General features: G+C 46.2%; 1 protein-coding gene across 2 annotated transcripts; it reads right to left on the bottom strand.

The window, feature by feature from the left end:
- Positions 1–4,682: 4,682 nt before the first annotated feature.
- Positions 4,683–14,671, bottom strand: PABPN1 (poly(A) binding protein nuclear 1). Of its 2 annotated transcripts, none has more exons than XM_081836582.1 (7): positions 14,507–14,671; positions 11,382–11,496; positions 8,108–8,175; positions 7,914–8,020; positions 7,726–7,813; positions 6,599–6,753; positions 4,683–5,935 (listed from the first exon to the last, which is right to left on the bottom strand). In XM_081836582.1, exons 2-7 carry the CDS (start codon positions 11,461–11,463, stop codon positions 5,896–5,898), a joined length of 540 nt encoding a protein of 179 aa, XP_081692708.1. In that variant the 5' UTR covers positions 11,464–11,496; positions 14,507–14,671; the 3' UTR covers positions 4,683–5,895. The 2 variants fall into 2 exon arrangements, with proteins under 2 accessions (XP_081692708.1, XP_081692707.1); XM_081836581.1 differs by lacking the exon at positions 14,507–14,671 and adding an exon at positions 13,669–14,121.
- Positions 14,672–17,125: the final 2,454 nt, after the last annotated feature.

Genomic DNA, 17,125 nt, shown 5'->3' on the forward strand with positions numbered 1-17,125 from the left:
GTTCAGGGAAGATGGGACGGAGGATAATCCTGTACCCCCACAATGGTCATATGTGTGAAAAGCTCCTGCTGCATATAGGGGGTCCTGCTCAGCTCACTGGACAAGTTAACACACTGCCCCTCTCTTGCATCTCTGTTGTTGGGGCACCCAGCAATCCAGTTATGCAACATGCTGTTATGCTGAGAAATCTGTGCTGCATTGAAGTAGGGGTTTTTTTAAAAAAACACAGGAAAATTCCTGCAGCAAGAAAGCATTGAGTAGGAGGTACGCAAAATCTGCAGCCTGCAAGCAGAGCATTTCTGGCAGTGATCCAGCCACTCCGAAGACAGAAGAGCTGTTTTAGAGAAGTATGTAGACCAATAAACCAGGGGGCAGAAAGGCAACACACGGCCAAGCTCAGGCAGTACGTTTGGGGCTTGCCTGTACAGTGGTACCTCGGGTTAAGTACTTAATTTGTTCTGGAGGCCTGTTCTTAACCTGAAACTGTTCTTAACCTGAAGCACCACTTTAGCTAATGGGGACTCCTGCTGCCGCTGCTGCACGATTTCTGTTCTCATCCTGAAGCAAAGTTCTTAACCTGAGGTAATATTTCTGGGTTAGCATAGTCTGTAACCTGAAGCGTATGTAACCTGAAGCATATGTAACCCGAGGTACCACTGTATATTCTCTCTCTCACACACACATACTGCAGATTCCCCCAAAGATGGCCAGGATTTCCAGCAGAAGCTAATTCCATTGCACCAGACTTCTAAATCCCACAATGGTAGCATTGCTCCCATGGGACTATATTATTACTATTATTATTTATTAAATTTGTATACTCCCCTTCACCTGAGGATCACGGGATAGTTCACAATATAAAAATACATGAGAACACAAAATGGGTAATAAAAACAAACCAATAACACACACCCAACACATTTCCAAGGCCATAGAATATTGATCATCCAAAGGCCTGGGAGAAGTATGTTTTCATCTGGGACCTAAAGATATATAATGAGGGAGAAAGGTGAGCCTCTCTGGCACAAACACAGCCACCACAGAAAAAAAAAGGCCCATCCTAGTGTTGCTGCCCGATCAGACCTCTTGTGGAGGCAGACGAAGAAGGGCCTCAGGTGCCGATCGCAGGGTCAGTTCATATGGGTAGAGGTAGTCCTTGAGGTATTGCAGTCCTGAGTCGCTTAAGACTTTGTATGTCAAACACCGGCACTTAATTGGGCCCAGAAGCTAATTGGCAGCCAGTGCGATTGAGCCAGGATTGGTGCAAGAGGCTCAAAATGGCCTCCTAATTCGGCATGAGCTGAAGTTTCCAAACCTGGTTATGAGAGCAGAGACAACAGGTTAGGTTATCCCTGCCCAGATAGGGGCATAGCTGGGCTTCAGTCTTAATCTGGATTGAGCTTCAGTTTGTTGGCTCTCATCCAGCCCATCACCAAGGCAAGGCAGTGGCCCAGCACATCCGCTGCCCCACTTCCAGATGTAAAGTGGAGCTGGGTGTCAGCATATTGTTGACAATGAAATTCCAAACCTCTAGATAACTCAGTGCTCCACAAGATGAGGAATAAAACTGAACCCTGAGGAGCCCCCCACGCCAGGGGCCCTGGAGACCGCTCCCCAAACTTTGCCCTCCAGAAATGAGCATCCAAGTAGGACCAGAATGACCCCAAGTGGTGCCACCGACCCAAAACTTGGTATTAAGATACAGGGCAATCAAAGCAGGCTTGATACAGGGGAATCAAAGCAGTTTCTGTGCCAAAACCCTGATTGGAATGGATCTAGAAATTCAGTTTTTTTTCTAAGAGCTCCTGGATCCGGTCCACCACCACCTGCTCTAGAACCCTTCCCAAAGGGAGATTGGCAACTGGCCAGTAGTTACTTAACATTTCCCTGATATATAATGAGATGAAAAAGATGTTGAAATACATATTCTTTAAAAAAACAGAAGCATTTTTACTTGGTATTATAGGCCAAGACATTAAATTGTCTTGGCAAGATGTTAAATTGTTCTTATATGCAACAACAGTGGCAAGAGTACTGTTAGCCCAGAAATGGAAGCAAGAAGAAATTCTGACGAAAGAAGAATGGCAGACGAAATTCATGGACTATGCAGAATTGGACAAAATGACAGGAAGGATTCGAAACCTGTGGGACCAGAGATTTACAGAAGATTGGAAGAAGTATATGAATTATTTGAAGAGCAACAATCAACAAATTACGCTAGTAGGACTACAATAAGTTTTGTAAGGAGAAATATACGAAGTGTTACAAAGTAGAAAAAGATAGAGATATTGGTTATGAATTTGAAATGTAATAGGGAAAATAAGAAATGCATACTGAGATTAGACTGGAAAATTTTCAGACAGGACTGATGGAAGTCAAAAAAATTGAATAAGGTGTAAAAAATTGAGTAAGGTGAATAAGATGTTTAATTACTGTTGAAAATGGTATGTTAAAAAACTAATAAAATTATATATATATATAGTTACTTAACATTTCCGTCTCTTCTAAGGAAGCATTCACCCCTCCAGTTGCTTGGATCAGGCAAAACAGCCACTTGTGCTGACTCCCTGTCCCTTGTGGCTGATAAAAACAGGGAGGAGACAAGTGGCTGGGCCAGGGAGCTGGATTAAGGCCTTCTTAGGCAAGGGCCCAGAGTACACGTGGCTTTCCTGACTAATCCTGATAACCTTGTCCATCGAGCCTTACAAAGCGAAACTCATCCAACGCGACAGCACTAGACTGTGTTCTGCGAAAGCCTTGAGATCCATCTGCTGTTAACAGCAGCCAAGGTTCCAGGGAATTAAAGGTTCATCCTCAAAATGCTTTGCAAACAAGTCAACAGTGAGCTTCCGTCTTTTCCACCACCTCCTTCAGGCCAGACGGGACCCAGAACAATGGAGGCAGCAAAATACGCCTTCTTTTCTGCCTTCGCTGCCACCAAGGAGGCTCAACGTTTAGCCCTCGCCAGTGTCCACTTGTTTTCGACTGCTTTTCCTCCACTGGCGTCTGAGCAGTCTCCCAGGTTGTTTCCTCACCCTAAGCACCCACTTTGCAAACTCTCAGCTGCTGATTCAGCCACGCAACTTCCTCCTTGCTTGCTCACTTAAGGATTACAGTGGCACCTCGGGTTAAATATGCTTCAGGTTACAGACACTGCTAACCCAGAAATAGTGCTTCAGGTTAAGAACTTTGCTTCAGGATAAGAACAGAAATCGTGCTTCGGCGGCGCGGCAGCAGCCGGAGGCCCCATTAGCTAAAGTGGTGCTTCAGTTTAGAACAGTTTCAGGTTAAGTATGGACCTCTGGAATGAATTAAGTACTTAACCTGAGGTACCACTGTACCTGCCAGTCCTGCGGGAAGAACCAACAGCCACATCGGTGCTCTGCGACTCTAACTAGAAAAGGGAGGTCAGCTGCCACAGCTCATTGCTGACACCGCAGCCACTTTGTGCGTCTCTGTGTGTGTTTTGCTTATTTTCCCATCTGGCTGAAGGCAAGTTGATGCAGGCAGGCAATGTTTCTGTCAGCCAGAGGAGCTGCTTACTTGCTAAGGAGCGGCAGAGGTCCTAGACTCGAACCATTTCTAAAATCAGCTTCCTGCTTTTGAGGAAAGCAGTTAAAGTGTGTGCAAAATTAAATCTAATCTTCCAAAAGGAAGAGGTATGTGTCTTTATTCATATGAGTGGAACCCAGGAGCTCTAGCTGCAAGATCACTCTATACTCATCAGCTCTGCCCAAGGCATGACGGGAAACAGCAACAACTGGGGGAAAGGAAGACATAACATCTTACAAGGACAGGAAGAAACGCCAAAGAAAGATTGCCACACAGGAAGGAGGATATAGTTTTGAGTTCTTCACTTGCGGTTTTATAAATCATTTAACGTGGCAACACGAATAAAAGCTATTAATACTGCAGTTGTTGTATAAGGGATTATTATTATGACCAGAATGCAATGGAAATTAATAAGATTCTTGAACGCAGAAATAAGGAAATACCGTATTTTTTGCAGCATAACACTCACTTTTTTCCTCCTAGAAAGTAAGGGGAAATGTCTGTGCGTGTTATGGAGCGAATACCTGCGGGTGGCGGGGGGGGGGGGGATCTGCTGCAGTCGTGAGCAGAGGATCTATGGTTCCCCTTCCTTCCCTCCTCCGTGGTTACAAAGCATGGATCCACATGGATCCTCAGGATTTTTGCATTGGGCTACTCCAAACTCACTGTCAGATCGCATGTCTGTGGCCACAGCATGAACCACAAAAATCATATATCCACTATTTCGTTTAGAATATTTTTTTTCTTGTTTTCCTCCTCTAAAAACTACATGCGTGTTATGGTCTGGTGCGTGTTATAGAGCGAAAAATAGGTAACCAAACCATCAAATCTAGCATGCAGAGGGCCACTATCTAAATTATATAATCCGATATTTGAACGATTGGTATTAATAATTGTATTACAAATTGGAATTGTTATAATGAGGCTATTATTGTAATCAAAAACTAATAAAAAGTATAATAAATCACTCAACACTCATCTTTCTTCCAAAAAACATCTTTATTTTTTTTATTATTTTTTTTGCCCTCATAACATTTTATTCTATTTCTCCCCCTTTCCTCTTCCCTGCCCTCCAGCCCAACCTGGATCTCCTCCCCCTTTCTCTCTTTCTTTCTCTCTCTCTCTCTCTCTTTTTATAAAAAAAACCATTCTCCCACATGGAAATATGGGCCTCAATTCCTCCCCGCTCCCTCCATCCCCCCACCCCCTGCCCCCATAAAGGGTGTCCTCTCCCCGGCCCCTGGTCTCTACAGCTTCAGGTTTCGGTGTCATTTCTTCAGGCTAAAAAATAAAGAAACCTGTAAAGATAAAGACACTCAAACAAGGCATATAACATACCCCCAAGGGGTGGTGGGAGAGGCAGTGACGCAGGGGCAAAGACAGGAAGAACAAAATGGGACGCAGTCGCAGTTATGTATGGCTCTGAGTGTGGGGTGCCTATTTTTACAGGACCTTCCCCACCCACCAGCCTGTTTTAGAATTAGCATTTCAGGGGCATTTCTCCATTGGGGAGTTTGGGACAAGGATCAATGGGGTAAGAGAAAACCCCAAGGCAGGCTCCCCCGTCTGACGTAGACACACATACACAGACACACACACACACAGACACACACAGACACACACACACCTAGAGAGGTATGCCGAGAGAGACTTGTCTGCCCAAAGTGAGAAAGAGGGTGGTGGACGTCTGGGAATGGGCAGGATCACCACCGCGGGAGGCAGGAACCCCAGATCCCGCTCCCTGCTAATTCCTGAAGCAAAGGGGAGGGGAAGCAAACAAGATTTGGGGAGAACCAAGCACACGAGAGAGAGTGGGGGAAACAGGCATACCGGAATGGGCAAAGGCTGCAGAGGGCAAGGTTGGGAAGATGAACAAAAACTACAAAACTCTCTCTCTCTCTCTCACACACACACACACACACACACAAATAGTATCACAAAAGGTTTCGGGGTGTCGGCAAACCCTCCCTCACATCTGCTCCCTCCCCCAAATGCAGGGCAACAATTAAAAAAAAAAGGCATGAAAGGAAGAATGGCTCGGTTATGCCCAACAATCTCTGCAGATGGAAGAGAAAAGGATGAGGAGCTGGACAGGGGGGTGGCATGGTGGGGACAGGGCTCAAGTCAGCAATACCAGCAGGTGGAAATTTGACAACAGGATTTGACCCCCTGCCCGGTGTTTACATCTTCCCCCTCCCAATAAGTCAGCCCTCTTTTTCTGCACAGCGTTAGACACTTCCACCTCCCACCAACAGTATTTTTTTTTTCCGTCATGGTAACAATCTTCATTTTTTTTCTTTTTTTTTTCCTCCTTCCTAAAACAACCACATTTTTTTTGTGTTTTTAGTAAGGGGAATACCATGAGGTCGCTCTGGCCCGGCCCCTGTGGAGAGAAGAAGGACACAGGTTAATGAAAGAGAGACGAAAGGTTTGCTAAGTAACTCAAAACCCTAAAGACCTCAGAGTTGGGACAATGCTCAGCTCCTTGAGAGTGGCTTGCTTTGGTCTGTGCAAGCCAGGTTTTGAGTTTTTAAGGTTGTTGTTTTTTTTCTGGCTTGCAAAGTTTTTGTCCTGACTAAAAAAATTCTAAAGCCCGCGTTTGAGAACCTGACCACCTTTCAATAATAATAATAAACACCCCAACCCAAAACTCTGGCTTTCCAAAGCTTACAAATCTGATTGAAGAACACTCAGATTAAAATACTGGCAATATGACATTAAAACTGACCCAACTCCAATACTTGGAATTGCTTCCTCCTTCGAAGTCCCAAATCCAGCAGCATCTACAACTGGAAATGTCATTAAAATGCTGGTTCAAGTTATAAAGTCGTTTTGTCTCAGCGCTGCTGCTTAACAAGAGCAGTCGTGGTTCCCAGCCCATCACCTCTCTCACTTGGTGCAGTCTACTTCCAGTCTGGGGGCATCAAGAGCCCTCCCACTCTAAGCCAATAGATCTCCCCTACTCCAGCCGCCACCCCACGGGAACCCCTGCAAGGCAGGAGCATAGAAGCTCCTCCCCCAACCTGCTGCCACCGTCGTGCCAGACCTGTATGCGCGCCCTCGGGGTGGCCTGCTGCTAAAGCCGCTGTAGAAACGGGCGCGGGAACTGCTGTAGCCGGATCCTCTCCCTCTGTACCGGGTCCGGGGGAAACCCCGGTCTGTGGTGCTGATCCCAGGGCGGTTGGTCCGTTTGGGAATCACCTTCAAAAGGAGAAGATCCCCTTAGCCTCAAGAGCAAGGGTATCCCAGAAACCACCCCCAGCCCATCCTTATGCAACTTTTTTATATATAATTTTTATTATATTTTCTAAGTTACATTTCGAAATATTTATTTAGACAACCTTAAATCAGTGACTTCCCTTCTTCTCTTTCGGTGGTTCACTTTGCATTCCATACATCACTGCATATTCTACATGAACTCAACCATTTGGTAATCCACTGTTACATCCATCAAATCTTATTTACACTGTTGAATTCAACTTAATGCTACCAGCGTTTTTAAATGAACAGCTTTCACCCCTATATTCAGTAAGCATTTCCCAGTCTTCTTTCAATGTGTATTCTTCTGGTTCTCTTATTCTATATGTTAAATCTGCAAGCTGTGTGTAAACCATCAGTTTAAGTTGCCATTCTTGGGCCGCAGTAGTAGCATACATAGTTTTTTTGACACCTGGGAATTTCCCTCTGAATTAACCCCCCATCAAAAAGGACTCTGTTTTTTTCAGAAAGATATGTTTATGTTTAAAACGTAAATGTTTGTAAGTCCCTTATGCAACTGTTTTTAAACTCTGCTTACATATCGCAATTGCGTTACATATTGGTCTATAGAAGATAGAATGGTTGGATCTTAAGGAGTGAATACTATAGCCGCAGGACAGAAAACCAGAAGTGCTTTTATTCTAACCTTTTCTCTTTCTCTATTTTCCTTCTTCTTGCCTTTACTCCTTTCTGAATTGTTCTTTTTTAGACTAAGTAGCTGTTTATATTATAAAAAGATACTTTGTAATGGGCATGAACCTTTGTGTAGTTCTGAATTAAGTTTCAGTAAATAAATTTGAAACTGTAAAAAGGATCGAGCAACTCAGAGCCTTCATCACCCAGCACTATACAAACTTCTCACCCACAAGATGACGTTTCAGAGGGGGAAGGGACCTGGTCGAAGAGTGTACACACCTTAATCTGTCTTCCCCTGAACAGCGACTCATCTAACGCTAAGGACGTCCTCACCGACTCCTTGTCCGAGAATTCAATGTAGGCAAACCTGGGGAGCAGGGGGAGAGAGAATGGGCAGGCTTAAAACGCAATCACTCACCGAGACGGAAAAACACACCCGGCTTCCCCATCCCGTCACAAGCACTCACCCCTTGGGATGGCCAGTGTACTTATCGCAGAGGATGGTCACCCGGTTGACAGAGCCGCAGCCGTGGAAGTGAGCCTCCAGCTCCTCTGCTGTCGCCCCGTAATCCACCTGAAACCAAGGATTGAAAATGGTGAGGAAACCCATGATACTTCTCTTGGCCTTCTGACTGAGCTGGGCTGCAGGGAACAGACTTACGTTGCCTACATATATGGACCTGGCATCTGCTTCCATCTTTTCTTCTAAAGACATGATGACTGGGCCAGCTGGGGAGAAAGAAACAGTGTAAGGCAGTGTTAAGACATCTGGATATATAAGCTGGCCGCCAAATGGCTCCTTAAACCAGGGTTACAGTCGCCAAAACGGACCGGTTGGCTTGAAACTCGTATTTTTCAATGCGACCTTTTGGTTCCTGATATTTGTTCCGATAGCCCAGATAGAATACCGTATTTTTCGCCCTATAGGACACACTTTTTCCCCTCCAAAAATGAAGGGGAAATGTGTGTGCGTCCTATGGGGCGAATGCAGGCTTTCGCTGAAGCCTGGAGAGCGAGAGGGGTCGGTGCGCAAGTCTTGCCAGTGTGAGAGCCAGTGTGGTGTAGTGGTTAAGAGCAGTAGCCTCGTAATCTGGGGAACCGGGTTCGCGTCTCCGCTCCTCCACATGCAGCTGCTGGGTGACCTTGGGCCAGTCACACTTCTTTGAAGTCTCTCAGCCCCACTCACCTCACAGAGTGTTTGTTGTGGGGGAGGAAGGGAAAGGAGATTGTTAGCCGCTTTGAGACTCCTTAGGGTAGTGATAAAGCGGGATATCAAATCCAAACTCTTCTTCTTCTTCTTCTTCTTGCAAGCCCGGCGGGAGGTCCCCCGCTATTCCCCGACCTGATCTGGAGGCTGGCGGGGGGGGAAGCAAGGTTGCTTCTCCCCCCCGCCAGCCCCACAAACTCGGGGGACAGCGGGGCAAGCCGCTGCCCCATGGAGGCTAGAGAGGCTGTCCCTGAAGGCAGAAGAGGGAGATGGAGCGCTCCGTCTCCCTCTTCTAGCTTGGGGATGGCTGCACAAACTTGGGGGGGGGGATAAAAAAAATTCTTTGATTTCCCCCCAAAAAAACTAGGTGCGTCCTATAGGCCGGTGCGTCCTATAGGGCGAAAAATACAGTATAACAGATAGAATTCTACAGGATGTGTTGATAGTGTGTGAAAACAGTCAAGATCCAAGGATTCCCCCCAGGCATGCACCTCCAGATGGTGGAAACGTCAGGTGCCATCCTGGCGCCTGGGCATCTTCACTTGGTCACAAGTGGCTGACAACCAGGTACAAAATGCATCTGGCCGGGAAAATACTGGAGGAGGAAGAATTGCCTCCAATGATTCTGGGACCCGGGGAAAGGCACATGCTGATTGGACAGTGCTTCCTCCAGAAGTGGCTAGCCAAATCTGCTGGAAAGCAACAAAATGAGGCAGGAAAAGGCCCAGCACCTGGGCCAAGCAATCTTGGCACTGTTTTGGACACCACCAGCCTCACAAACCCTCTGCATGGGATTCTCTCTCCAGGTAAGTACAACACAGCACCTTTCTTTTAGCATCTGAAAGTTGGTTTGAACAATTTTAACTAGGAACAAAGGAAGCCACCTTTGTGGCAGCAATTCTTCAGAATTTCAGGCAGGGGGGGCATTGCCACATCTACCGGGGGAGGCCAGAGGTTGAACCTGAGACTTCCTGGATATAAAGCAAAATTTGGCGCCCTCCAGATTTTACTGGGCTGCAACTCCCATCAGCACCAGCCTGTATTTGACTGACTGAAGTTTCCAGCAAAGGGGGTGGGTGGGAAAGAGGAAGAAGCCAGCTCAAAATCTTTAGTCGCACAATGTTGATGCTGTAAGAGCTGAAACACCCAACTGAAACACCTCTTCATTCATCTGCAAAATGGCTCTCACCTACACAAGCACATCTTAGTTTGGGACAAGACACCTGGCAAAACAAGTCTCCAAACTTTAGGCACAGCTACGTTTTTATTTTTTTAGATTTATTTAAGGCACTTCTATCCTGCCTTTCTAGAAAACTATATTCAAAAGTGACTAGCTACACATCTGATACAGCAAAACAATCCAGTCTTAATCAGGTCATCTCCACAAAGCTGTTTGCTAACATAATGTAATTGCAGGGCCGGCACATTCACACATCCATTTGCGATGGAGAATCAGAGGTTTGGAGGTGCTTTAAGCAACTTCCTTTCTCTACCACAGGTGTCTTGCATTTGTTAAGAACTTTATTGTTAAGTGTGGTGGCAGCGCCTACACTTTGGAACTCCCTGCCTTTTGAGATCAAGCAGATGCCTGCTTAAACATGTCTGGTAGACACACCTACTCAGATGCTTAGAAAGTTCAAGTAATTTTAATGTTTACATTTTAAAGTAGGGTTGTAAATCTGTCTCGATTTTACCATTTTAACTTTTGTAAGCCACTTTGTGTGTTTTTTACAATCAAATATGTATTATGAAACAAATAAATCATTCACCCCACTTCAGTGCCACGAGACTCAAACAGAATTTGGAACCCCACAGCCGATAAATGAATGGGGTAAATGCGTATCATCTAAAACACACTCCCATGTCCTCTGCTGACAAGGGAAAAATGAATTCCCTGAAGTGAATTTTAAAGGCATCAAGTTAACCTTCCATTTATCCTAACTGCTAAGGAAAGTAGCTTGCTTTGTTCTGCCCTGCACCGGAATTGTCCTAGCTCTATACTGCATTTATTTTGTTTAAAAACAAGTAGACACAATAAAGTTACATGTCTGGCTTGCTTAACCAAAATAGTCTTTAGCAGCTGTTGAAAACAGTGCAGTGAAAGTGCCTCTGGTTAGCTAATGTATACCAGAGCTTAAACTGGGATTGTTACAAACCCCTGTAAAGACAATGCTAAGGAAATTAAACTTTTTTGGGGGGTTTTAAACCAAGGCCGTTGTTGTCTTTGTGCCGTATCTTGCCTTATTATACTTTCCTATGGAAGAGAGGTTTACAAATACTTTAAAACAATCAATCCATGAATCCGATCTCCCAGAACAACTCCAACGCCCAGATGAGCCATTTAGCCTATTCTACATTAATGAAATTTCTGCAGGTAGAGGAACTTGAGATGTGCATAAACCCTTGTACCTGAGCTAGATGGACCATGGGTCCCACAAAGCATCTTCCTTTGTTCCAATGTAATTTCCCCATGTCATCCCTCTTAGGCTATTTTTTAAAAGGACATCAATTTGATCTGGCCAACACAGAATTCAAGAGCCTCAAAGTGTCAGCAATAACGTCTCGTTTGCGTACTTAAGAGACCTCTATAGATGTTTCTTACCCATTACACAATTCCTAACTTCTCACCATCCCCTGTATCTGAATACTTGCCACCTTTTGTGGGAGGTGCGGGGAGGAAGACGAAGAGTGAGCACAAATTAATTATAAGAAACTTAAGGAGACTTACCGTTGCCAGGTGGGGGGCTCATGTTCATTTGTTTCTCAACTTCGTTCTGCAGCTCTTTTAGCTTCTCTGCTTCCTCTTCCATCTCTCGCACTCGAGCTTTAATGGCTTCCAACTCCTGAGAGTGGGAAGAACGGGCAAGGAAAAGTGGGGAGCAAATTAAGAAACATTCTTGCAGTTCTTAAGAGCTCACACCAACTGAGACTCCCTTCTCTTCTTCCACTTCTTTAATGCCGCTGATTACTAGTACTTCTCAAGGTTACTGCTGTAAGACATTCTACAGTTATCTACTCCCATCCACTTGTTTATGCCAAGACAGCTCTGCCGGCATTTGCTTCATCTGATCTCTCCCTGAAAGAGCTGTCTTTCCCACGGTTTTAGCTGTTTTCCCAGTCTTACTGTTGCCACCCACTACTCAGGGCCTTAGCTCTGCCCACTTAGCTCTGCCCACTTTTTTACTTCTACAAATCAGTGTCAAAGGTATAATCTGCATCCAATTGCCAAACGGCAACCCCAGACTCCATTTTTACACTTTAATGAACTTCTCATCTGCCCGTGTCAGCAGGTCCAAATGAAAACTGCTTCTGCGCTATCACTGAGCATCCCATATTAATAGTTTTGTATGTACCTTCCAGTACATTTTTTGCCCACCATCCCCCATTAAAGAACCCCCTCCCTGAAGCCACACTCTCTACGTAGGAAGCAGTGAGCCCGGACCAGAGAGGGACCAGGGTTTGAATCCCCGACTCAGTGCATGACCTTGGGTCTACTCACTGCCTCTCAGCCTAATACTACCTCATGGGGTTGTTGTGGGAACTATAGGGGGTTCTTTTTTGGGGGGGACCACATACACCCGCATGAGTTCCTTGGAGAAAAAGGTGGGATATAAACGCAAATTAAGCAGCCAAGTGTGCCGTATATGCAATTTCTGAATAATCATTTCTTTGCAACTGTTCCCAGTATATATAAAGTAAGAGACTCAATCTCATGGATGTGGGTTCAAGCCCCACATTGCGCTACGGATTCATGCATTGGAGGGGGTTGGACTAGATCATGGGTAGGCAAAATAAGGCCTGGGGGCCAGATCTGGCCCAATTGCCTTCTAAATCCGGCCTGCAGATGGTCCAGGAATCAGCATGTTTTTACACGAGTAAAATGTGTGCTTTTATTTAAAATGCATCTCTGGCTTATTTGTGGGGCCTGCCGGGTGTTTTTACATGAGTAGAATGTGTGCTTTTACAGTGGTGCCTCGCAAGACGAAAAGAATCCGTTCCGCGATTCTCTTCATCTAGCGGTTTTTTCGTCTTGCGAAGCAAGCCCATTGACGGCTTAGCGGACTAGCGCTATTAGCGGTTTAGCGGCTTATCGGATAAGCGGCTTAGAAAAAGGGGGGGGAAGGAAAAAAAACCTGCAGGAACTCGCAATACATTTTCGTCTTGCGAAGCAAGCCCATAGGAAATTCGTTTTGCGAAGCACCTCCAAAACAGAAAACTCTTTCGTCTAGCGAGTTTTCCGTCTTGCGAGGCATTCGTCTTACGGGGCACCACTGTATTTAAAACACATCTCTGGGTTATTTGTGGGGCATAGAAATTCGTTCGTTATTTTTTTCAAAATATAGTCCGGCCCCCCATAAGATCCGATCGCAGTGTTTCCCAACCTTGTGCCTCCAGCTGTTTTTGGACTACAATTCCCATCATCCCTTGCCACTGGTCTTGCTAGTCAGGGATAATGGGAGTTCTAGTTCAAAAACAGCTGGAGGCACAAGGTTGGGAAACGCTGATCTGATGGACAGTGGACCGGCCCCCTGCTGAAAAAGTTTGCTGACTCCTGGACTAGATGACCCCCGCGGTTCTTTTCAACACCACAATTCTATTATTCTACGCACACGTTACCTCCTCATCCACCACCACTCTTTCTCTTAAGCCAGTGCGGTGCAATGGTTAGAACTAAGGTGGAACTATGGGATCTGGGAGAGAAGGGTTCGAATTCCCACTCAGCCACGAAGCTCACTGGGCGACCTCGGGCCAGTCAACCCCTCTCCTCTCCTCCCCTACCTCACAGGGTGGCTGCGAGGATGAGATGGGGGTGGGGAGAGCCACGTGCGCCCCCTTGAGCTCCTTTGGGAGAGAAAAGCTGGATATGAATGCGGCAAATAAATAAGCAACACTCCTGCGAGGTAGGCTACGCTGAAAAAGAGACGGGTGGGTGTGATGGGGGGGGGGACAAAGATCACGCGGGAGAGCAATTCGGGCCCTTCGCTCTCTCCTCCTCGCCCCCGGGGGCCACTCACCGGGTCTTCGATGGCGGAGTCTCCGGGGTCGCTCTCTCCCAGGCCGGCCTCCTCCTCCAGCTCTTCGGAGTGAGGGTGGTGGTGGGGCCCCCCCACTCCCGCCTGGCCGGCCCTGGAGGGCGCGTGGGAGGAAGGGGAGGAGGAGGAGGAGGAAAGGGCGCCCCGAGGGCCGGAGCCTCGGATCCCGCCGCCGCCGCCGCCCGCGGCTCCTCCGCCCGTCGCGGCCTCGAGGAGCAGCCCCTCCTCCTCCTCCTCCTCCAACTCGCGGAGCCCCCCGCCCTGCTCCCCCCCGGGTCCGCTCCCCCCCAGCCCGTTCCCGTACTGGGAGGAAGGCGGGCCCCCAACCAGCCCCCCGCCGGGCTCCCCTTCGCCCCCCAAGGCCGCCGCGGCCCCTCGCCCGCCCCCGCCGACGCTGCTCGGGCCCCGCACGGACGCCATAGACCCCGCCGCAGCCGCCTGCCGCACTAGCCGCCCGCCGACGCGCTCTGATTGGCTGCCCGCTCTCGGACGCGCTCATTGGCTCGTCCGGGGGCCAGGCGCCCTCTTGCCATTGGTCCGCGGGGCAGCCCGCCGTCTCGCGGACGCAGGCTCTGCAGGCATTGGCTCGGGAACGCCGCCGCTCGAAAGGTTTCGATCGGCGATTGGATCGGAGCTGGGAAAGGGTTGGTGGGGGTTTCCCCCCCGACTTTTGCAATGTGGATTCGTGATTGGTCCGGGAGCGTCTTGCGCCCGCCTTAGCCGCGTTTCTGTATGATTGGGTGGCTTCGAGAAGTTGCCCGCCCGATTTGCCCCCGTCGCGAAGTTGAATTGGAGAGCAGGCCCGCCAATCAAAACGTACAGGGAAATAATTTATCAGAGCGCTGAAGGACCAAATCGGAGTGTTCTCATTGGGGCAGGCAAATTATCATAGTCCGCCTTCTCCGCGGCTAACGCTATGCTTCCCTCAATCGGACCGTAGTACATTATTGGTTAGCAACAGAGAAATAACGATTGCTTTTTCATTTTCGACCCACCTCACGTGATTATTGGGTGAGAGGCCTGTCAATTACATACATTCGTATTTTCATTGGGTCCGAAACCATTGGATAGAGTTGTGCCAATCATATCTAGAGTAGCTCTCCTATTGGCCAAGGAGGGATTCCTCAGGTTCTACTGTAAGTGGTAGAACGCCGCTTTGGTCCGGGCCCTTTTCTCTATCGCGTTTGAAGCTGCAGTTTCTGATTGGCTAATGGCGCCAACGTCTCTGTAGCTACTGGAAAAGCCGTTTAACGGCCTTCCGTGTTTCCTACAAGCCTTCCCGGGGGGCCTGCATTATATACAATGTTATCGATAGTAGCAGTAGTATGAAAACATACAATCGAATGTACGATAAAACAGTTTTAAATAAATAAAAATTCATTTCACTATTGAAAACTCCAGAAGTAGAATATACAATAAGACCATTGAATTAAAAGCCAGGGAAAACTTTCTTCAAAACATGGAACTAATGAAGTCTGTTGTATTTCAGGAGACGGGAGCCACCACTGAAAAGGCCCTGTTTCCCATGGCTGCTGCAGTCGGACTGTTATTTCCTTCAAAATACCCATTTTACATCCTTAAATGACTTCCATTCTTCTCTTTCCATGGTTCATTTTACATATCATAAATCCCTGCATATTTTACAAAAACTATACTTTTCAGTATTCCATTATTGAATCCGTCAATACTTATTGACACTGTTGAATTTATCTTAATGTTGTAAGCATTTTCAGATCTTTATATTTGCCGTTTGATGCCACAAGATGTTGGGGTGGCCCTTGACTAAGGCAGATTTAAAGGGAGGTTAGACAAATTGAACGAGGTGTAGAGGCCTATCAGCAGCTTTTTGGTTATGACAGCTAAAGGCGAAACTCCATTATCAGGGTGAGCAGGCTACAACCACCCTTTTCTGCCTCTCTGCTAGCAAACCATCTTGTCTGGATTATTTTTCTGATGGGCTCTTTCAAATTTTGGGTCAATCAGATATTTAAATTCTAAGCAGACTGCCAGTGTTACTTGCAGCAAAACGAGGCAGGCAGGAGAGGTTTTCTGCTTTGCGGGCAGAAAGTCGTGTTTGGCTGAAAGGATTCCAGGTGAAGGGAAAGACTCTCTGCCTTAAACTCTAGAGACTTGCTGTCTCTCACTTTTGGACTGTATAGGCCAATGGTCTATATATAAGGCGGCTTCCTATCTTTAGAGGATTGCTGAGCTGGCAACACTTTGCAGAATTACTTGGGAGTATATTGCATCAAAATGAGATTTTAAAATTAAAGTGGGATTTTCTTCTGAGTAAACATGCATAGGGATGTTTCCAAATTTACAAGTACAGGGAAATCTCTTATTTATAAGCAAGAGACATTAAGTTCATCCGCTGAATAACAAGCGTCTCTCTTGTCTGCTGTCTACTTGCCAATCTGCTCAACCACCAGAAGAAGCTCAGAATTCTAGTCCATCTGAAAATAAGGGGACAGATGATTATTGTTATTTGTTGAAGTTGTTAATCGCTTTATCTTGCCCAGAGCAACGCAAAGTGACTTACAACCAGCCAACTGGATAAAAAACACCACATATAGATGGAAGATGAATGACAATTTGTTCAGAGATCAGGAGATCACCAAGAAGGCCCAAAAAGCTTTGAAGGATTACTTTGAGATAAATATGAACACTACGGTGGAAAAAAGAATTATCTGGGACGCAAGTAAGGCAGTGATGAGGGGGTTCTTGATACAACAGAATACTGTAAAGAAAAGGATACAAAATGAGAGGAAAGATAAGATTTTGGAGAAAATTAAAGAATTAGAGAAGAAGTTAAGATCCAACCCAAAATCACAGCCGATTCTGAGAGAAATTAAACTTCATCAAGCACAATATTCTAAACTGATAAACCAGGAAATAGAGTGGAAGATCAAATTAATGAAACAAAAAACTTTTGAATCAGCAAACAAATGTGGGAAACTGCTAGCGTGGCAGTTGAAGAAGAGACAAAAATTAAATACAGTCACAAACCTAGAAATTGAAGGAAGAAACATTCAGAACCCCGTGGAGATTAGAAAGTGTTTCCAGAGATATTTCAAAAAATTATATACTCAAGGGCCGCAAGAGGAGGTTGAGATTAAACAATTTTTGGAAAAAAATGGACTAACAAAACTGTCACAAGAAAACAGATTAATCCTGAACAATAAAATAACACGACAAGAGATTGAACAAGCCATTCAGAACATGCAATTGGGCAAATCTCCAGGGCCAGACGGCCTGACCTCCAAGTATTATAAGACATTAAAAGACTATTTGATTCAACCATTGATGGAGGTCAGCAACAAAATTATGGAGGGAAAGAGGGCGCCGGAATCGTGGAAGGAAGCTTTTATCACATTGATACCAAAATCTGAAACTGAAAAGACACAACTCAAGAACTACCGTCCCATCTCCCTTCTAAATG

This window comes from Podarcis erhardii (genome assembly GCF_964252035.2).
Source record: "Podarcis erhardii genome assembly, chromosome: 13".
Classification (NCBI taxonomy): Eukaryota; Metazoa; Chordata; class Lepidosauria; order Squamata; family Lacertidae; genus Podarcis; species Podarcis erhardii.

Bases quoted from the DNA above. Each gene is read 5' to 3' on its own strand.
- PABPN1 (XM_081836581.1), bottom strand. From the start codon at position 14,106: ATGGCGTCCGTGCGGGGCCCGAGCAGCGTCGGCGGGGGCGGGCGAGGG. The intron at 6,754-7,725 runs GTGTGTACACTC...CTCCTTTTGAAG, and splicing joins TCAGGGGAAGACAGATTAAG to GTGATTCCCAAACGGACCAA. The intron at 5,936-6,598 runs GTCTGGCACGAC...TTCTCTCCACAG, and splicing joins CCCCGAGGGCGCGCATACAG to GGGCCGGGCCAGAGCGACCT.